Source organism: Diplotaxodon limnothrissa, linkage group LG19, assembly GCF_057381915.1.
Source record: "Diplotaxodon limnothrissa isolate DT_005_m linkage group LG19, D_limnothrissa_male_GT1.1, whole genome shotgun sequence".
In the NCBI taxonomy this organism is placed as follows: Eukaryota; Metazoa; Chordata; class Actinopteri; order Cichliformes; family Cichlidae; genus Diplotaxodon; species Diplotaxodon limnothrissa.
The window spans coordinates 32,222,723-32,245,119 of record NC_140614.1 but is presented as its reverse complement, the minus strand read 5'-3'; the positions used below and the strand labels follow the sequence as shown (position 1 = coordinate 32,245,119).

Genomic DNA, 22,397 nt, shown 5'->3' with positions numbered 1-22,397 from the left:
TCTCTTCCTGTCCCCAGCAGAGATGCTGCCGCCCCAGCAGACCACACCATAAAAGATAGCAGAAGCCACCACAGAGTCATAGAAGGTCTTCAGGAGTGGGCCCTCCACCCCAAACGACCTGAGTCTCCGCAGCAGGTACAGCCTGCTCTGCCCTTTCCTGTAGAGGGCGTCTGAGTTATGAGTCCAGTCCAGTCTGTTGTTCAGATGAACACCAAGGTAACCCTGATGTTTTCCTTTTATCTAACAGAAAATTTAAAGTCATAAGAGCCAGAGAGAACAGAAATCAGGCCCGTCCACCTTTGTTCTTGGAACATTCTTGCATTGTGCCTTTAGTGACAGTCCTCTGGTTGTAACTCTGCAGACTCCTAAGATCAGACGGTGCTCAATGGTTTCTAGGGAACACTGTGGAGCAAAGACACTGAATCTTGGCAAAGATCGCGAGAAAGCAATTAAACGTGGAGGAGGACAAAAAGGCTATCAGTGGAGAAAATGACCATCCTGGCCTTCTGATCAAAACCATGCATCAAGAGAAGCAGAGGGCGAACTTTAGCTCATCGGTATAAACCAGACATGAGACTGTAAACTGAAAAGAGAGAGAAGTGAAATGAGGGAAAAAGAGGAAAAATTATGGGTCTGCAGAGACACGAATGTTGCATGTGATTTCATCTTCTCACTCTAAGAATGACGGAGAATGAGCTGTATGCTTGTAATAATTTGTTACACACGTGTCTACAGATGAGCGCTGTGGAGCATTATAATGCACACAACACAGTCATATTGTGTGTATGCAAGTATTTGGGTGCGCATGAGCATGTGTTTTCTCGTGAGTGTGTAGCTGCTTTGAACTCACAGTCATCTCTTGGCTTTGACCCAGGAGCTCCAGCTGCCGTTGGATCTCTTGGAGCCGCCTCTCCTGCCCTCTCCTCTCCTTTATATCCTGCAGGACCTTCTCTCCTGGCTGCGGGTCCCCATCGCACTTCCAACTAACCTCCGAGCCAAGGCCCTGATACACAACAGACACGAGAGGTTCTCACGGGGGGAAGAAACACCTCATCTCCCGTGGGTGCTCTCCTAGAGTTGTGCTCGTGGCTTCTGGCTGTCACTTGGAAGCATTTAAATGGTGATAAAAGCACATAGCAGTTCACCACAATTAATTCCTGTGAAAGCTTTCCATACTCCTACAGACGAGGAGTAAAACCCGGAACTCATTACAAAGACCTGAAAAAGTCCAAACAGGGGTCAAACATAAATCACCCGTTTGTGGCATCCACGTGCACTGATACATGAACCCCACTCTCATCCAAAACAAACCCTGAAAATGGGTCAGGAGGAAATAGGAGTCACGCTTGGAGGATTATCAACAGGTAGCTGATAAGTGGGAGGTCTGTCTTTCCCGACCAAAGCGTGCGCCATTCTCTTTGTATCGTGCACAGAGACCGAAAGAGAGCCTCTTTAAAGCCACTGAATATATGTCAGATTCTTTGTAAATCATAAGTCTGTCATCCTACATCAGCATCAGTATTTGAAAAACAGTTGGCACTTAAAAAAAGAAAAAGAAAAGAGACCCTGCCCGCTGGAGAAACTGATCAGGAAGGCTAGCTCTGTGGTCGGCATGAAGCTGGACACTCTGGTGACAGTGGCAGAGAAAAGGACATTAAAGAAACTGATGGACATTATGGACAATGCTGGGCATCCTCTGCACACGGCCATAAACAACCAGAAGAGTCTGTTCAGTGACAGGTTGCTTCTCCCCAAGACAAGAACTAACAGACTTAAAAACTCCTTTGTCCCACACGCCATCAGACTGTTTAACTCCTCTCTGGAGGGGAGAGGGAGGGGAAACAGGAGGACAAAGGAGGGGGGAACAACTAAGCTGTAGTGCCTCTGCACCTCACTGTACAATACCTTGTGCAATACTTTTTGTAAATAGTCAACAGTGCAATAGACTCAATACTTGAAATGTGCAATTCACTTGTATTTTTATTTTTTATTCCTATTTATTCTATTTATCCCCTTTGTATATTTTATTTATATTTGTCTCTGTATTTATATATATGTGTATGTGTGTGTGTGTGTGTGTGTGTGTGTGTGTGTGTGTGTGTGTGTGTGTATATATATATATATATATAACAATTCTGTAACTGTAACTTCGGTCGTTGCTGTGCTTTTTTTGGAAGTCGAATTTCCCAGAGGAACCCACCCGAGGGATTAATAAAGTTTTATCTTATCTTATCTTATCTTATCTTACGCCTTCATAAGTAATAATGCAAACATGAAAAATGCTGTAGACACTGTCCGGTACGTGACCTCCGCTAGAGTCGCGTTTTAACCTCTAAAAATAAACAGCTTCTCCATAAAAGCATGCAGCTAGGTTTAAAACAAAAATTGTTGGGTCTGTGTGGACGTTGCCAACCGCACGACTGTTTTGCAGTGTTCGTCCAGCGCCGTGTGGTTAAAATCTCTCGGTTAGTCCGGATGGCAGGCGGGCGTGTGTATGATCTAATAACGTTGAAATTGATGGACATTTCATAAAATTGTTGACATCTCAATAGGGACTCGCATACACCGAAATAGTAGGTTGGTGAAGACAGGGAGGCCCAGAAGAAATTATGAACTTAAACACTGAGCTACTAAATCTGTTATGACACATTTATGGTGGGATGTAATCTTAGTTTAAGCCGGGGTAGGAGGGGGTGCTCGCTAAAGCTGAATTAATGCCTCTTCCCTTGTCAATAAGCCAAACAGACATGCCTATTCAGCTAATATTGTGCATTGCATTTACACAGATTTTTTGGAAATTAGTGATATGACTGCACTTTAATACTCAAGACTTGGCAAAAGCGAATATCTCCTGAATGTTCCAAAGTGTGTGTGGCCTCACCTAGCCGTGCCCTCTGTGTCCTTATAAGGAAATAATGACAGCTTCTATCTGAAGTCTCTTTTAAGTGGTTGTCACTAGAGCCCTTCGGTTCAGACTCAGTCATCCTAGACTACAAAAGCGAGGACCACGATGGGATCAGACTCCTGTCACGCACCAGAGTGAGAGATACAGCATTCCAACCAGGAAAAATAAAAATTAAAGTCTAGCTTTACCCTCATCATCACACCACTAAATGCATGTTGCTAAAAAAAGCCCAAATCTTTGGGAGAAACAGTTTATTTAATTTGGAAACGACAGCTGTCCTACTTTTTACTATAGGACTGCAAACATGCAGGGCACAGCTGCCATACAGGCTGCAAACTTCAAAACTGTCTGCGAAAGTTTAACAATAAAATAAGCCATTACTGGCCAGTTCAAGTGACTTGCTACAGATTTTCAAACTTAACCAACACCCTCTGACTAAATTAACACCCTATAAAATACTTACTTTGTATTCAAGGCACAGCACGAAGGTTCTGTTTTGTGGAACCTCCTGATCTGCTGTGTCCTTTATGAGAGAAGCTTGCTTGTTCTCCCGCAGTCCAAAGACATGTTTAAGGCAGCTGGTAATCTAAAATGGCTATAGGTGTGAATGTGACGTGAATGACGAGTGTCTCATTGTCTTGTGTTGTCCCTGTGATGAGCTGGTTACCTGTCTAGGGTGTACTTTACCTCTCACCTTCTGACAGATAGGATGGGCATCTCCACACAAAAGATTATCTTTTAAACTCTTCTAATCTGTCCATTGGTCAAGGATCTTCTCTCATGGTAACAGCTAACAGAAAACAGATGATAGAAGATAATTTAGGATGTTTACGTAGTTTGTTTCACACTGTGAGTATTAATAATACTAAGTGTTAATAAAAACTCCAGTTCCTTGATATCAAAACAGCTCTAGGACCTGTAGCTTATTTCCCCCTCGTGTTAACTGTATGTTCTGTTCATAATACATATGCTGAAATTACAGTAAGGGTTCATTATATTGATTAATATGAGCGTGAGTTGGTCGCGCATGGTCCATCTGGACATACAGCATCAGTTGTAATTCTAAAAAATGAAGTGCCAAGTAAAATAGTTTTTATATTGCTGGAAACTTTAAAGTTCCAGTGTGTAAAATCTCACCACTAGATGTCAGTAGGTTGCAGATTGCAGTCAACTGAATTCTGTTTTCTTTCCCATCCTGTTTCCCCCTAAGTGCATGAACCTAACTATAGTGACCACTATAGGACAAACAACTCTGTCCACCATTTATTTGTAGTGAGTACAACCCATCACTGAGCCGTGTACCTCAGCTGTCAATATGCTGGGTGTCCACCTGTATTTCCTCTGGAAGAGACTGTAAATATTCAAGCTCACTTCTGTCCAATGGCAGCAATAATGAGATGAGTTGTTGAAGATATCCTAAACTTTTTTGCAACTGTTACCTGCTGTTAGTTGGCGTTAGGTAACTTCTTTAAACTTTCATATGATGTGCGAAGTGGGAAGTGGGATTTTTAGGATACTTGAGCCTAACATTAGTTGGCACGATATTAGCTTATAACCAGCTGCTGTTGTTTAGCTGTCTGGAGGCGAACAGCTGACAATAATTAACTGCAACAATATCAGGAATAAATAAGCATGTTTATCCCCGACTCTGTGTGTCACAGCCCTGATTTCAGTTCAGAAGATGACGCTGAATGTGAAGAGGACGAGGATGAGATGGAAACGAGGGAGTAGAGCACTGGTGGAGGAGAAAGACATAATGAGAAAGAGATGACAATATCTTACGTGTACAAATGTTAAATGGACAGATATATTTTAAAAGAGCCATTTGTGATTTTGATTACAAAGCGTACAATATATGTAACCACATACATAAAACACGATTAGGCGCAGAGGCAATGACCATCTCGTCCGCTCTTAGTTGGAAAATGTAATCACACACTAATGAATGGATATTTCTGAGTATTTGATACCTTTTTTCTATTAAACAACCTCAAAAAATTCCTTACAGTACCTTTACTGACCTCTGTATATTGTTGCTTTGATGAGGAACATGTGAAAAATGTGTGCAATAAGCTGACATGTGGTTCATGTGTGTTCCATCAAAGAGTCAGTGGATTACAGTCTATTAATTGCCTTACTTTTCCAGCAATGTTTCTAAAAATATAATAGATTAGGCACTTATGATAAATGAGCACAACAAGTTTAGTTCATTTTGCAGGACATTGGCAAGCATTAACAGTAAATTACCATTTGCTCTTGTGCCAGTTAAACGGTAGTAATCACCTCTTGGAAGAGAATGAAGGATTTGTGCATTGACCTTAGCATACTCCAGCTATTGCTCTACTGTTTTGTGCCGCATTTGTGCGTCTTCTTCTTAAATGCTTGATAGCTTTAACTCAGTATGTGACTGAGAGTGACTTCCAAAAAGAACAGGGAAGAGCGAGTGAGGTAGTGTTTATCTGAACAACACAAAGAAATAGAATAGAATAGAATAGAATAGAATTCAACTTTATTGTCATTGCACATGCACAGGTACAGGGCAACGAAATGCAGTTTGCATCCATCCAGAAGTGCTTTAGTGATATAGATATATTACAATATATATTAGCAATAATATAGATATGTGAGTATATTACAGAAATGGGTCTATTATGGTGTGTTATAATGTACACGGTATGAAGTATGTTGTGAATGTGGTAATTGTCCTTTTTGGAGTAACTACTTGACAGGATGTACTAGATCTCCAATAATCACATCACCTATCTGGGTCACAGAATTGCTGGGAGGCCTCAAAAACCTGGATATGTCTCGTTTGAGCATGAAAAACATGTCAAACATAATTAGCTTTATACAGAAAAGTAGGTCTGCCAATCGCTGAAATGTGAATTGACTGCTTCGAACTTTGCTCTGGTGTCACAAACTGAAACATCTTGAATTCAAAATAAATGTTATTAAAAAGAAAAGAAAAACAGTCATTCATGCATGATATCGTGTCGACTGAGAAGCTGCCCTTGTTTTACCTAACAGTTCACATACTTTTTTTCTTGCCAGAGTATAAAATAAGAAGCGTAACCACGGTTATTACGGTTATGCTGCTTGTATGACTTTCAGATAACTCAAACCAGGCGTGCTTTTCACGTTCACTAATTGATTTTTAATATCCCGTGATCAGCTTTATGATCTCTATTAGAAGCATTACATTCCATCCAGACGTTGTCACGGTGTTTGAGTGTGAACCAGCTGCAGCGTTTGATGGATGATCCGCTGTTGTCCAAAGTGACAAAACAAGAAAAATAGCGGGGGGCTTTTTGTGCCAAAAGCTTCGCTTCAAATTAATTCAAAAAAAATCTTGGATGCCCAACACTCAGAAATACTGAATGTGCTACATACTGATGTTCCCATTAAAGCAGCATTTTATTAAATAACGTCAATCATATTAGCTTTAATAGCAAAGGGAGCCAGTAAGATTGGCAGACCGGTCTCATTCTCAGATGCATCTCATGAAAACAAAACAAATATTTCGGTCGTCATCACGCATCAGTGCTCTGCTGCAGCCTACAGTGACGAGCATATGTTATTACGTAGTAATAGCACATACCAGCCCAGCGGTTACTTCAGCTTCCTTCGTAGTACGTTATAGATATTAAGGAGGAGAGTCTTAAGCCTGACCAAAACCAATGCGACAGCTTGATGACCTTGTTCACACTTTCAAGACAAGCTAAACAGTGACACATGCTCCGAGGCAGGAAATCCAAGGAAGTGTCAAAAGTAAAATCATAAAAGCTACCACACATGCCAAATAAACTAATTGGTACGATGTGTGGTCTCTCGAGCAAAGTTCACAGGAAAATGACGACTTCTGGATATTTTTCTACATATACTGCAAAGAGTTACGCAAACAGAAGAAAAATACGTTTTTTCTTTGGAAAACAATTATGTGATGTGAACACAGGCCAGCGTTTCTAACAGCAGTTTGTTCAAGCATGCAGTGGTTCACTGGGCTTGATTCTCTGGGTCTTTGTTATATTAAAAGTGCCTGTTGGTCACATTAAGTCACTCGGTCATTAAAGAAAACAGGCTGCATATATAATGGAAACAGCCTGCTTTTGTTATACTTTGAGCTACCGGTTTATTAAACAATCGATTGCAGTTAATTGCAATAGCCCTGCAATAATCGGTGTCCTTTCCAGCCTTAAAACTTGAGTTATTTGTTTCAAATCTACAATATGCTGCGGGGCTTTTTTCAGACTGTGCTTAGTGGTTGACTTCAGTACTCTGAAAGAATGTTATTCGCATCCAAATCCAAGAAACACTTTTCATTATAATAAAACACAGTTTGACAGAAGCCCCATACAAAACTCCAATATATTTTCCACTATGACTTGGGATTCTGTTGGAAGGTTGATTACTGACCGCTCAGTTTGACTCCTGGTAACGCTGTAGAAACTGATTCCTGTTGATTGGAAAATATTCTCCCCCCTTGTGTCTTTCAGGAACTGTACTAAACTGGTTCAAAACATACGTAGAAAACAGGAAATACTTTGTATCAATAGGTAACTTCACATCTGAGCAGACAAGTATCACATGTGGAGTTCCCCAAGGTTCCATCTTGGGACCCCTTCTGTTTAACATCTACATGCTCCCACTGGCACAGATTATAAACAACAACAAAATAAACTATCACAGCTATGCAGATGACACACAAATATATATCACAATGTCACCAGGAGACCGAGGCCCTGTACAGGCTCTTGGTAAATGCATTGAGGAAATCAATGACTGGTTGTGCCACAATTTTCTCCAGCTAAACAAAAACAAAACTGAGGTAATAGTCTTTGGCGCCAAAGAAAAACGATTACAGGTCACCAGAGAACTTCAATCTATACATCTAAAAACCACAAACCAGGCGAGAAATTTGGGTGTAGTGATGGATGCAGACCTAAACTTAGAAAAACACATTAAGACAATAACAAAGTCAGCTTACTATCACCTCAAGAATATATCAAGGATAAAAGATCTGATGTCTCAACAGGACCTGGAAAAACTAGTCCATGCATTCATCTTTAGTAGGCTTGATTACTGTAACAGCATCTTTACAGGTCTACCTAAAAAATCAGTCAGACAACTACAGCTCATTCAGAACTCTGCTGCTCGAGTCCTCACTAAGACCAAAAAAGTGGACCACATCAGTCCAGCTCTGAGGTCCTTACACTGGCTGCCTGTCCGTCAGAGGATAGACTTTAAAGTTCTGATGCTGGTCTATAAAGCTCTGAATGGTTTAGGACCAAAATACATCAGTGACCTCCTGACCCAGTATGAACCATCCAGATCCCTCAGGTCATCTGGATCCGGTCTTTTATCAGTTCCCAGAGTCAGAACCAGACACGGAGAAGCTGCATTCAGCTTTTATGCTCCTTATATCTGGAACAAACTCCCAGAAAGCCTCAGATCAGCTGAAACACTCAGTTTATTTAAATCCAGGTTGAAGACTCACCTGTTCTCAGCTGCATTTGAATAAAGCACCAAATCCACACTTTTAAGCTTAAATTTCAAAACTTACATTTAACTACTGATTTTATCTACTGTTCTGATTTTATCTGTTTTGATTTTATATACTGTTGTTTGTTTGTTTGTTAATTAGTTAGTTAGTTTATTTGCTTGTTTTATTCAATTTTAAATCATGCTTTTTATTTGTTCTTGTTTCTAATGTCTCTGTAAAGCACTTTGAATCACCTTGTTGTTGAATTGTGCTATACAAATAAACTTGCCTTGCCTTGCCTTGTGTTTGACTTGTTAATGCCCTGTGGCTATGCACTGCACAGGGGCCGTGCTGTGATGATAAAAGAAGGCCAGCCGTGCTGACTCACGCAAAGATGTCTGGTGTTGTTCAGGACAGCACACTTCTCTTTCCTCTGCGTTTCTCTGTTTTCACTCACACTGAATCTTTTTTTTTTTTTAAATCTGAAGCATAGAAGGAGCTCAAGCTGTGCCACGTGGACCCAGGCTACCTGCCAAGGCCTGTCCGCATGCCTTGCCACGAGCACTCCCTGTGAGAGCTCAGGAGCAAGCTGTTCAGTAGCTATAGAAGAGCGTTTTCACTTTTCCCTGTTTCTTTCTCGTTCTTACCCAGCTATGACCTGCAGTCATGTGTCAATTTCTCAATCAGAGATTCTGCAACACAGCTGTATGGTATACACAGCCTGTATATAATACCCATTAGGAGCTGACACTCAGGGAAGCAAGGTAATGCAAACAAATGTGCATGTTTTTGCACCACTCGCCACGCACAGAGGCGTATTTTTACCTCTTGAAACCACTCCTCCCTCCTCTGTAAAGTTATGCCACAAATCTGCACCCTAAGAAACAGTGTCAGGGTTTGTATATCACAATCTTAAAAATGTCCCAGATACAAAATTTGTTTGTATCCAAGCTGTCATTTTTCCCCTCCTGAGGTCATGTTTTCCCATCAGTACTTTGGATCCCTGTAGATAACTCGGTGATTGGTGAGCATTCCTAAAGTATTAGAAGATTCACTTGTGGGTCATCTGGATTTTATAGTTGCTTTCTCTTTTAGTATTGAGGGTGGTCCGTAGCAATCACTGCTGCATAGATCATAACCTCCTGGCAGTCCAAAAAGGATGTTAAATGTGAAACGGGTTTAAAGAAAACACACACACACGCCACCTGTGTGTTCACAACAACTCAGCATTATCCAGAGAATAATCAGAGAACAATAACCTGTGTGAAAATTTCACTGCCTCAGGTCACTAAAGAAACATTTGCATTCACAATCCCTTTAAACCATTGAAAATGCTTCACAGTCTGATTCTACTATTAAGAGACACTGCTCATAAAAGTGTCTCCACTCAGCCCCACTTTGCTAACAAAAGGTAGTTTAACTCTCTTCCAAATAATGACACAGTTGAGATCGATGTGAACACAGAGCTTAAGAAGCAGGCCACTTTCAATATTTATCAGAAGCATCTGGAGAAGAAACGCATCCAAGCATCTTTTTGCACTTCTTGGCCATCAATGCTGTGCACTGTCAGGCAATATCTGGCCTATAGTTCAGCTGCTAACATTACACATTGAGTGGACTTTTTTTATATCAATAATAAAAATGAAAGACTGTGAGAATTGACAAGGCAATACAACCCTGTGAAGTTTATGATATCAATTTAAGTATATTTTTTCCAAAATGTGGAATTATTCCGTAAAATACGGTTAGCTCTACCCCGCGTATTAAAATGCAAAGGATAGCAGGTTGTGATTTGGATCATAAAGACAGGAGATCAGCAGATATTTAAAGCTTTGCTAATTGTTAACAGATGTCTGTGCGACTAAGTTACCCACCATCGAGGGCCATAATGAGTGGAACAGTCAGATCTGAACCATGACAAGGAAAAACCTCTCTACACCACTTAACACAACTGCTGGTGTGGAGAACACCAGCGGGAGAGGCGTTTATAAGAAGACAATAAACTGGGTCTCGCGGGAATTATAGGGTGGGGAAGGGTGTGGAGTCTGTGCTTTTTAGCCAAGTTAACCTTGTGAAAAACACCCGGCGTGCCACACGACAACACTGACACCTCAGCTCTGACCAGCTGTCCAGCCAAAACTCGTATTAGATGTTTCATAAACCTATTCAAAAAAAAGGAAAGAAAGGTTACCAGTGTGATGAATACCAAAGTTCAACTGCTGTTAATGATTAAAAAGGAAACACTGTCACATTGTTTTCTGTTGCGAGTTAGCATATCTTCCATATTTCAGCGGGGACATGACATCGTATTCCAGGGAGGACCGTTTCTTCCTGACTTCTGAGGATACATCGTCCTTTTTGTTTTCCAACTGTCATCACTATTAACAAGAAACATATTTTTTATTATTATTTTACACAATATTTTTCACCTAATAGTTATGTTTTTGTTTTAAAAGTGTACTACATGATGCTTAAATCTCTGTGAAGATTCAAACTATGAGTCGACAGATAGGCGGAAATGTGCATATGTCTTCTTTTTTTGGATTTAAAAAGCAGTGTGAAAGTATGTTTATTTTTATTATTAGATTTCCACTCTATTTAGCTATGAAAAGACGCTCCCCATTTTCATTATTTACATATGAAATTGCTAGGGTAGGGAGCAGGTAGGAAGAGAGCCTGGGGAGGTGAAGGTATGCTCTGGAGAGAAGAGGAATGATATGCGTGTGAATGAGGGGTGCACCAGCGAAGATTCAAGCAGTAAAGGTAGTGAAGGTGGATGAGATTAAATATCTGGGATCAACCATTCAAAGCAACAGAGGGTGCAAAAGAGAGGTGAAGAAGAGAGTGCGTGCAGGTGGAGTCTCAGGGGTGATTGTGGCTCAAGAGTTGGGAGTTCGCCTTGTAATCGGAAGGTTGCCGGTTTGAGACCCTGCTTGGACAGTCTCGGTCGTTGTGTCCTTGGGCAAGACACTTCACCCGTTGCCTACTGGTGGTGGTCAGAGGGCCCGGTGGCGCCAGTGTCCGGCAGCCTCGCCTCTGTCAGTGCGCCCCAGGACGGCTGTGGCTACAATGTAGCTGCCATCACCAGTGTGTGAATGTGTGTGTGAATGGGTGGATGACTGGATATGTAAAGCGCTTTGGGGTCCTTAGGGACTAGTAAAGCGCTATATAAATACAGGCCATTTACCAGGCCATTTGTGACAGAAGAATAGCAGCAGGAGCAAAAGGAAAGGTTTCCAACATGGCACTGAGACCTGCTATGGTATATAATTTATAGACACTAACAAAAAGACAGGTGGGAGTGCTGGAGATGGCAGTTAAAGGATTTCATCCTGTTTTAATGGCAGTCTGGCATTAGAACAGGGGGAAAAATCCACACACATCCTCAGCACCCTGTGGGGTGAGCGAAGAGCTGAAAAAAAAACATTAAAAAGAATAATTCCGGGTGCCGTTGCCTAGCCTGTAGAGATCTGTGCATCCCTGCATGGATATCCCAGACGATCACTAACTCACCACCAAATCGGCCGTACTAAACGATGTTACAGGCAGCGTAACGTTCTCCATGACTTTTCCAGACTCTTTCACATCTGTCACATGTGGTCAGGGTGAACCTGCTCTCATCTATAAAAATCCCAAACGTGGTATTCTACTTCATATTCCAATCAGGCTTTACAGTACTGATCAGCGAGCACGGGCCCCATTAGAAGCAGTACTCAGTACTGGCAGTACTCATCCTTTTCCTCCTTGCACAAAGGATCAGATACCGGTCCTCCTGATGGATTAAAGACCTTCTACAGCCCTGTCCAGCTCTCCTAAAGTGACTGTCTTTAATCTCGTCCATGCTCTTGAGACGGTGCTGGAAGACACAGCAAACCTTCTGCCAATGGCACATACTGATGTGACATTCTGCAGGAGCTAAGCTACCTGTGTAACCTCTGTAGGATCCAGACATCACCTCATGCTACCAGTAGTGACACTGACCCTAGCCCAAAACACAACTAGTGAAAAAACAATCAGAAAAGATGAGGAAGTAAAAAAATTCAGTGGTCTGTAAAACAATCCCTGTTTTGGGGCGTTTCATTAACACAAAAGCAGCTTAAACTAATTAACAACAATGCCTTGTTTATTAACTGACCACATCAATATCTCAGAAGTTGAACAAACGTGAGTCTATACTCTGAAAAGTGTTTCTCTATCTATTTTTGAGCAGTATATATATTTATATATATATATAAACGAATCTTTACCACAGCTTTAATTATATGAATGAACTGAATAAGATACGTTTGCAAACTGTTAGTCAAAAGGGCGTTTTCTGCCCAGCACTCTGGTCTCCCACTTAACATTTGTTGCAGTTAGAATTATGGGCACTCATCAGCAACCACACAGTGTGACTAAGTGACCTCATGCTCTTACATCAAAATATAGCTGACCGGTGCACAACAAAAACACAGCTGGACTTGCACTTCAAATACAGAAGAAGCTTTTGGGGCTTTCAGAGCACATAAACTGTGACACTGATTGAAAACCAAGACTGAAAACCATGACAGCATAAAATGTTAATTTTTATTGCAACCAGACATTCAAAAAAAAGCCAGATTTGAAAGGATGACATATGTAATTCTGATGTAAAGAACTCATACACACCCATGTCACCAAACACCCAATAGCAGCTACTTCTCATGACAGAATCGTCTCTGCTGGCTTCGAGCTGTGGGTGGTGCAGGCATTACCACACAGTGGTACAGTAGGAGGGTGTATTGTACATTAATTCTGCAACCCAACAGATGTTTTTAATGACAGCGAGGCTATTTCATCTGAAGCCTGAGAAAAGGGGAGCAGAGTGAAGAATGCAAAGGGATCGGTGCTGTCATAAGCCCAAAACTGACAGTGTCCAAGGGAAACAGTGATTAAAGTTGTGTTTTATTTCCTTTCACTCCAGGTCTTCAGTGGTTTGTAGCTACCTGAACTTTTTCCTATCATCATAAATGACCAGAGGCAAAGAAAACACTGCTTTTTCCACTAAAGCCTCACCATGACTCACCATGTAGCAATGCAATGATGAATGCAGTGCATTGAAAAAACAATCTTCCTATGCTTTATGGACCGATACATGGACATGTGCTTGGATATCTTAATAGCGTACTATTCAGTCATTACAGTCTAATGACTAACACAGAAAAAGTTCGGTGATATCAAATCTCAAAGCATTGATATTAAAATCTCGTGTGCAAATATTGTACAAGTAGATAATTTGCGATATATGAGGTAGTTTACTCTCGCAGTAGGCTTTATACGGTATGCAGTAAAGATTGCTGGATGTGTTAATATGAAAAGGAAATGCCTAATGAAAGAGGAAAGCAACGTTGGCACTCCTCTACCTCCACCAGGTCTGAAATTACATTCTAATGGGGAGCAACTCTCCTCTGTGGCAGCATCCCAGCTGGTGTCGGGCCTCCCAGACTCCATCAGCCCTCATAGCCTCAACAGAGAGGCTGTGTCGCCAGGGAGAATTTACTATTAAGGTGGCTAGGAATGAAAGAGGGATTATCAATCGCAACTCACTGGGAAAGAACACCGCAGAGTTCGGAACACGCAGATTTAAGACTTCGGATTCTTTATTAGGGAGTGCACGCTCGAGAGAGAATGACTCCCTCTTCTATGTAAAACGTGACAATCTGACACAGCCAGAAAAGAAGAGACAGTGGAAAACATGGAAATCTAGGTCATGACTTAATACGAATGGGGAAAAAACACTTTCGGTGTTGTTGAAACTAATATATCAACGTCGTGTGCATTACAGTCGGCTCTGGAATGAGTCGGCAAACAAGCAGGTCCACGCTACACGAATGGTTTCGGTTAGAAGCTCAGGAGCTGCTGCCTAAGAAGAAAGGTAAGTTGAAAACAAAGGCGTATTTCCTTTTATGAGCACCTTAAGGATTTACAGCCACTGGTGCGATTTATTGTTGCGGATGGCTGTTTTTTAATCTGCGCCACAACAGCAAGACGGGAGCGAGCTGAGGTTAGAAAACACTTGATTTTTCACACCTGTGGGCTGCATTTTGAAGTTTATCATTTGCTCAACTGGTTATTTGCTTTTCATAATCTGAGTGTCATTGTTCAATTCACATTTTACATCAATTGAAAAGGAATGCCTGAATTAGCCATTTCAACACTAATGGAGAGCAGATGATGGATGGATGATGGGGGGGGGGGTTACTTTTCCAGGATCTCTTTTGAGCAGGCGAGATGATTAAAGGGGTGGGAAGGGAGGGAAAGTAGGCTGCACAAAGTGACACATCCAGCTGTCTACTATTATCACGATTTCATACTACTGGCCAGAAGTCCAGTTCACATCATGTGGGGAGAATCTTGCACAAGAGAGGATCGTCTTATTTTGAATGGTATTACTTATAGTACCAGATTACTGAGTAGTGACAGTAATAATAATATGGTTCAACCTAAGTATCAGTTTAGCCATTTAAAACAGTGGTGTTTGAAGAGGCAGTGTGTCACCTTTGCCAAAGACTTCACCTTTTTTGATGGTATGCATCTGGCACTCTACTCAGCCAGGTTATAGATCCGTTTATCATCCGGACAGATGCTGTGCATAGATGAACCGACGTGGAATAATTACTGCATCCAACTCAACTTTAAATGCTACACTTGGTTAAACTGCCATTTCCACATATGATTGACTACACTTACAGTGTGAGAGTGAAATAATTAGATCGACGCCATAAACATTCTGGACATCATATCATACGTACTTCGCATGTTGTTCCAGCACCGAGATTCAAGGTTTGCAGTTTTTCCTAGACTAGATCCAGTAGTGATAGTAGAAAATGGCACCCTGGGTTCTCAACATTGACTTCAAAAAAACATCATTTTCCACCGACAGGTTACACACATGCCATCTGGCTTTGAAAACACAGTGATATAAAGTCCTGAGATAACTCACTGAGCTCACGTCTAGGATTGGGCCAGGATAGAGGACTGAGGCCTGGAAAATTCTTTTTACAGTTATAAATATCGGTAAAAATGGAATATTTGATGTTGTAGTGATGTACAGGTCAGAGTCAAAACTTAGAAAATGTACAGCATTTAAGAGGTAAAGGTTAGCAGGTAGCATTTGATTCTAACTGTATAAATACCATATTTAGCACATACAAGTCCCCCTTACTCACATGGGAAGAACATACACTACCAGTCAAAAGTCTGGACACACCTTCTCATTTAATTGTTTTTCTTTATTTTTACTACTCTCTACATTGTAGATACTCACTGAAGACATCAAATATATGAAGCAAGAGTGTGCAAAGCAGTAATCAAAGCAAAGGGTGGCTATTAAGAAGAATCTAAAATATAAAACATGCTTTGAGTTAGTTCATAGTTCATAGTTTTTGCATTCATAGTTTTGATCCCTTCATTGAGAATCTACAATGTAAATAGTCATAAAAATAAAGAAAAACCTTTAAATGAGAAGCTGTGTCCAAACTTTTGACTGGTAGTGTTTGTAAGAAAACTTTTTGCATTAAAATCTGCCAGCAGCTAATACTGCATGAAAAGCATTGTAATATGCTCCTTACATGGAAATGTGGAAAATTGGATGGAAACATGAGACAAAGCCTCTGCACTTGCACAATAATATCTCCCACCACTGGTGAACGGGGGTGAGATCTCCGAGGTCTAGTATAGAGTATAAACCCAATTGCCCTTACAACTCTACTACACTGGCTTACCTGTGACATGGTTACGTTGGTGTATGAGCTGTGCACAGAGTGAAATTCTTCCACAGGAAGGAGAAGGCCAATTTTGGAGTCAATGTCAATCAGCTGCTCCAGGTCAGAGGGCTCCGGGGTGTAACCCTGGACTGTGGGGACAGACACGGCCCACATGGTCTCCTGAAAGAAACACAAGGTCCAATGCGTGTTAGCCTGCTTTATTATGTGGCAACCTAAATGAGAGACTGATGAACATTATCTGCCAACTTAGTTATTTAGCAACTTTGTAATATTAAAGTACAAAAAAAAAGGAAAAACATGAGAGCGATACAACTTTAGGTCCTGGTATTTTTGTCTGGATGGCTCGATTGCCAAACTCTGACAAATGCATCTTCCTCAGAGTAACTGTCTATCCCAGTGGGGCTCACGTGGGAAACAATGTGTGGATGATGAGCTCATCACAGTGCGGCGGTGAGATAAGATCTCGCAATAAGACTATCATGCCAAAGAGGATCGTAACTCTCCAAAGAACGCAGCTGTAACCTCTGAACACTGGGTTCGGAGGAAAACTGGCAAAAGAAAACAGCAAACATTGGGGTCTATTAAGTAGGTGGAACACATCACAACGCAAAAATGTAAAAGCTGAGACCCGTAATTTTTTTATGACACAAATTAGTGCTTCATATGTCGATCCATTCTATTGTTTCAGTCGCTGCAATTATTTCCTTGGATATGGCAGAATATCTCGCTGCCAGACTTCAGACAGGGTCCGTATGTCCTTTTGGTTCACATGCATGCATTTTGTTCCATTGCATGACAGAATGCGAGGTTTTGACAGACATCGCATAAAAACATCAAGCATAGAGTGATTTAATCCTGCTGCTGCTCACCATGGAAGAGAGGAATTCACAGATAAAGAAGAAAAACAAGCTCTTGGACCAGAATTTTACTTTTACCCTAAACTGAGCAGCACTGATATACAGATATAACACTGACAGATATATAACTCACCTTAATAACTTGATAGAGAGGTCAGATTTAAAGGTCTGAACCCAGACCAGTGGGCACAGCTCTGTCTGATCATGAAGCCTCTAATTGATATTAAATAAATCTTCATCTGTGGTCACAAAAAAAAAGAGATAATGCTGGAGGAGGGAATCTACAAAGCCTTTAAAGGGAGCAGTATGGAAAAGCCCAAATCCATCCAAGCAACTCAAAGCTCACCAGTTTCAACAATTAAAGCACTCAAAAACTCAAAAATTTCCTGTGTTGGATGTGTGCAAGAATACGGGACATTATTACCCCATGTATTCTTCGTTAATGATTTCCTCATTGACCCGCCACGTGCATAAATGCGCATGTGAAAGTAGTTACCATTTCAGCTGCATTGTGATACTGTAGGTATTTATCAAAGTCAAGGAAAAATTCGTACAAACAGCCAGCCGTGGCCAACAAACAGCACTGATGTTTCCAACAAAATAAAAAATACCAGAGTAAAACTCACATCATGACAGATATTTTAATGTGTTCTGTCAAATTTGCGATACAAGATGGAAGGAGCCTAAAAGAGGCACAATGGAGAGCTTTTCGTCTTTTTCCTCTGCCAAGTAAAGGTGGGCAAACTGAACTCTCTGAAGCTTCCAGTTTGGACCAGTTTCTGTGTAGGAATGTGAACAGAGACCTGAAAATGGATAAATAAAGACCGAGTTAATCTGCGTGTTGACAGAGCTTTGGTGCTTCCTATAGCCAGATATAGAATTTCCCAGAGGAACCCACCCGAGGGATTAATAAAGTTCTATCTTATCTTATATAGTGAAAGGATCTCGCACAAGGCCTTTCCTAAGGGATAAACGCGTTCTGCGATTACTGACTGCTCCTGATTTATCGGGTTACACAAAACTGTAGAGCTTGTGAGAACAGGAGTCAGTAACATCCAAATCAATGTGTGAGGCAAACAGTAAGCAGCAGATTTTGGTTGATGTGTCCCAAAGGACTCTACCAAGAACTTGGTGAAGTCCTCAGAACTAAGAACACTTCGCTGCCAGAGTCATGGTGACATAAATAATATGCTTGCTACGTTATTGCTATTCATAATAGCATGTCTTGCAATAACAGGAAGTCTTCTTGCGGCCAATGAAAAGACTCAGAGCATCTGTGCTTCCCCCAGTTTGGTATCTGCCACCAAAATGATTTCAGTACTGTTTTAAAAGTCAAGAGAAGCATCACGAATAGAGCACCGAGACATTACAAAACCTTGGCAAGCTGTGCCACGGATGCAGAGCTGTCAGTGTTGAACTAAATGGAACCGCATGTTAAAGGTAAGCAGGGTGTTTTTTCTTGCATTCCAGAGGGTTTCATCTCATCGGACTTCAAACTGGTCGCACAGCTGCCAAAAGAGTTATTAAGGCAAATTAAACGTGAAAACAAAATCATTTGAAGTTAGAATGGAGTGGGTGGGTTCACAGAGAAATCCAGGTGGCAGGGTCTCAGATAAATCCTCAAAGGAAAACAAAAGGTCCATTCTCTTAGCTTTAAGCTCTATCAGCACAGTGTGTGCAGCTGTAGGGATCCTGGCTTCTGAATTGTGCTGAAACACGGCAGAGGGAATAGTTTTGAAAACATAATTATAAAACTAATGGATAACATGGAGCATTCCGTGTGAACCACATGTGGCACTTGACATCTGGCTCATAATGTGAAGCGCTTTCAGAAGTCAGAATCTTCTGCCCGTCGGCTGCCAAGCAGTCTTTAAAACATGGATATCTGACCCATATGCTCTTCTGAGAGGCAAAGTGTGGCTGAGTTATTTAACAATTTTAACAACGATAATATATTTCCACCTACAGTTATGTGAAAAAGAATGTTTCAAACTCAGTACACCACTACTGCTTTCATAGGAAATAAGGGCTAAGTAACAGCCAGGTGCTGCTAATCAAATTCACTTAACTGATCATCACCAAATCTGAGTACCTCTATAAAAAATGAGGTTTTTACTGTTTGCTGGTCGGTAGTATTCATGTGTGTGTTATCATAGTGCCACAATCTTTATAGTGGACATTACAGCAAACCCACCCCACCCCCAAAGCTACATCTCAGACTCTACAGGACTCAGTTAGCATGTGAAACATTAAAGGTTGCGCCAGTACTCTGAGAAAAAGCATGAGTTGTTTGCCAGGGTTGCGAGGAAAGCCTCTGTTCGCTAAAAAAAAAAACACGACAGCACGGCTTAGGTTTGCAAAACTGCATCTGAACAGTCCCCAGTAGTTCTGGAGCAATGTCTGTCCTCAATGCACGGTGCCACAAACCAAAAACAGCATAACAGCGCAAACCTCCTCATACCCACTGTCAAGCATGGTGGTGGAGGAGTGCTGATTTCGGCTTGTTTTGTGGACATGGGCACCTTGGTGTTATTGAGTCAACCACAGAGTCAAATATGAGGCCATCTGTCCGACAGATTAAACTAGGCCCAAACTGGATCATGCAACAGGACAATGACCCCAAACACAGCAGCAAATCTACAACAGCATGGCTGAAAAAGAAAAAGATTCAAGGTGTTGCAAAGGCCCGGTCAAAGTCAGAACCTCAAGCCAACTAAAATGCTGTAAAAGAGCTGAGAATAAACAACTGCATGGAAACTTTAATGAACTGAAGCAACAGTTTAAAGAAAAGTGGAACAAAATTCCTCCACAATGATGTGACAGACTGATAGTGTCACACAGAAAAAAATACTTCAAATTCTTGCTGCTACCCATATGGAAAAGATATATATAAATCTTATAAAAGTTTGTATCTGTCTTGTGTGAAACTTGTATGAAAAGCATACAAGAGTGAAAACAGATATAAGATCCCTTGGAAAATTATATAATGAAACTTGTATGTTTTGGATACTTACTAAAACAATATATAAAAGTAATGAGAAAGTGGCCACTTTCATGAGTAAATCATATAAGTTTTTACTATTTCTTTTCCATATGGGTAAAGACGATTCTCCAAACTCATGGATTATAGTACTGTATGTACAGGGCTGCATACAGTCCTGTGAAAGCTCCTTTTTACAGGACTGTATAATATCACAAAAGAAACTATTTATTGAAAAAATGAAGGGATTGTATTAAAAGGTCATTATAAGAATTATAAGTTTTATTATATGTAGAAAGCAGAAAGGATCAACGTGTTGGTAGAGGAGGCAGCTGATGAGATCATCTCCTCCGACTGTGCTATTGCACAAGGCCTCTGAGACACAAAGGGAAGTACAAAGAAACTTGAAAAAGAGAGACTCATTCTACAGCATATGTTGCCTGTTAGGGCTTCTTGTCAGCCTACCTTGCTGTCTGCGCCTCTGGCAGGGTCGTCTTCCTCTTCATCTATTTCTCGGAGGAGCTCAGCCAGACGCCTTTTCTCTGCCTGGGTCAAAAGCACTTCACCTCCTCCGCCATTTACAAGCTATTGCATAACACAACATTTGTGATAGAAACTAAAAATCATTATTTGCCCGGCATTTCTTTTCTTTTTAGTGGTGTCCTATTATGTATAAATTATTGGGGGGGGTGGGGTTGTTGTTTTTTTTAACAAGAGACCAAATATTTTCCTCAGTGGAAAAACCAACAGTGGAGAGACTCACTTTAAGTCATGCGATATATCCAAGTACTCCATTTGGCCCAGTCTGAACTTTGACATACCTCAATGTTTTTCTTGACAAAGTCCTTCTGTTTATTCATGCCTTTGGAATCTCCAGAGTGGCTGCGTTCAAATTGGTCTTCCCTAGTGTCTTCATAATCTTCTTCAAATGATCTGATCAAGCTGTCTGGCCTCTGGTTACCTGTCAAGGAAAGTATGCAATGCATTTATGAAGATAAATATTGAAATAGTAAGTCAAGACTCTAATAACCAGTTAAATCTGATAATGTTATTTTACAAATGTGGTTCTGTGATCCTATTGACATGATGAGTTTGCAGCTGCTCAAATCAGAGTGATCAGAGTAAAATATACAAATATAAGTAGTTTGTAAAGAAGTAGACTAAAAATATTCTTACAAGGTGGCATAGCAGGCAGGAGGACAATCTACTAACTACATCTTAGGCCTCTATGATAACAAGCAGCTAATCTGCCTAAGAATCTTTGAATGGAGCAATTAGCATTGAATTGACTGCTGTTTTGGGAAGAGATTTATTTCTTAGGGAATCAATATCATAAAAAAGGCACATGATCCTGAAGAGAAAAACGTTTATGAGTCACACAGGGCCAGTTGCTATACATTCATTTCTTGGAAATATTTCTTTTAGCACATTAATGCCTGCAGCAGGCTGAAGTGATGCAAGAATCAAATGCTAAAGTTCCCTGACCCTGTGGCGCCATCGTGTGCACAATTTTGGAAGCACAAACAAGAACGTATTTTCTGTTGCAGTCTTTCCACAAGCTCACTTGGCTCCGAGTGCTGGTTGTTTCCATTCTGCTCATGTTCAGGAATCTGAGTGTCAAACACAGGTATAACGTTGTTGTCCTCATCTGTTCCTAGAGGGCGATAAGAAAGTCTTCATCAGTGACTCAGTGATGATATGAACTGCATGTTCCCCACACACTTGTTGCTGTTCTGAATATTACCTTCGGGTACTTCCAAAGCCAAAAACAACCTTGTGTTCAAAGCTTCCTGAGCACATCCAGAGTGACCTCCAGGTTTATTCTGCTGCAGATCAACACACAGTATAACATCACATATAGGTGATTTTTTTTTATCTTTTAGATTGTTTTAATTTAACACTCAGGGCCGTGGGAGTATTGCAATTTCAAATTCCTGCGTATGAGCTGTACATATGGTTTTTAAAAATCAAGCTGACTTCGACTTCTGACTTTGAGGTGATAAGAATGAAAATATTTTAGTTTTAAAACAGTCTAATAAACTGATCAAGGAAGGAGATTGGATACAAAGGTGTGTCTACCTTGAACTCTTGCCAGAGTTTTGCTTGAAACTCCTTTCTTTGTCGCCGGACTTCTTTTAGTTTGAAGATTTTTGCAGACAGTATCTCATCGAGTCTTTTAATTTCTTCAATAGCTCTCTGCAGTTTAAAATGTTCATTCTGTCCCTCGGAAGCATCAGCGTGAGACTGATCTGCAGTCCAATATTTTTGTAAGTGAGTGACCGTCAATAAAAGTCAACGACACAGCACACTGTGTGGAATTATTACCTTTGCCAGGACATGTGACTGATGAGTGGCCTGTAGACTCTTCAGAGCTGTTCGGAATCTACAGGAAATTGTAGTCTAAAGTTACGAGATGCACACCAATGACATA

General features: G+C 40.9%; 1 protein-coding gene across 1 annotated transcript in view; it reads right to left on the bottom strand.

Annotated features, from left to right (window-relative positions):
• The window catches only part of fsip1 (fibrous sheath interacting protein 1), a 38,388-nt gene that overhangs the window by 9,925 nt on the left and 6,066 nt on the right, over window positions 1-22,397 (bottom strand). Inside the window, exons 2-9 of the mRNA XM_085343202.1 lie at window positions 22,292-22,349; window positions 22,046-22,215; window positions 21,711-21,792; window positions 21,531-21,620; window positions 20,788-20,927; window positions 20,432-20,551; window positions 16,127-16,288; window positions 851-1,003 (exon numbers count right to left, since the gene is read on the bottom strand). Of these exons, the coding sequence (XP_085199328.1) occupies window positions 851-1,003; window positions 16,127-16,288; window positions 20,432-20,551; window positions 20,788-20,927; window positions 21,531-21,620; window positions 21,711-21,792; window positions 22,046-22,215; window positions 22,292-22,349 (975 nt within the window). The remainder of the gene's footprint in view (window positions 1-850; window positions 1,004-16,126; window positions 16,289-20,431; window positions 20,552-20,787; window positions 20,928-21,530; window positions 21,621-21,710; window positions 21,793-22,045; window positions 22,216-22,291; window positions 22,350-22,397) is intronic.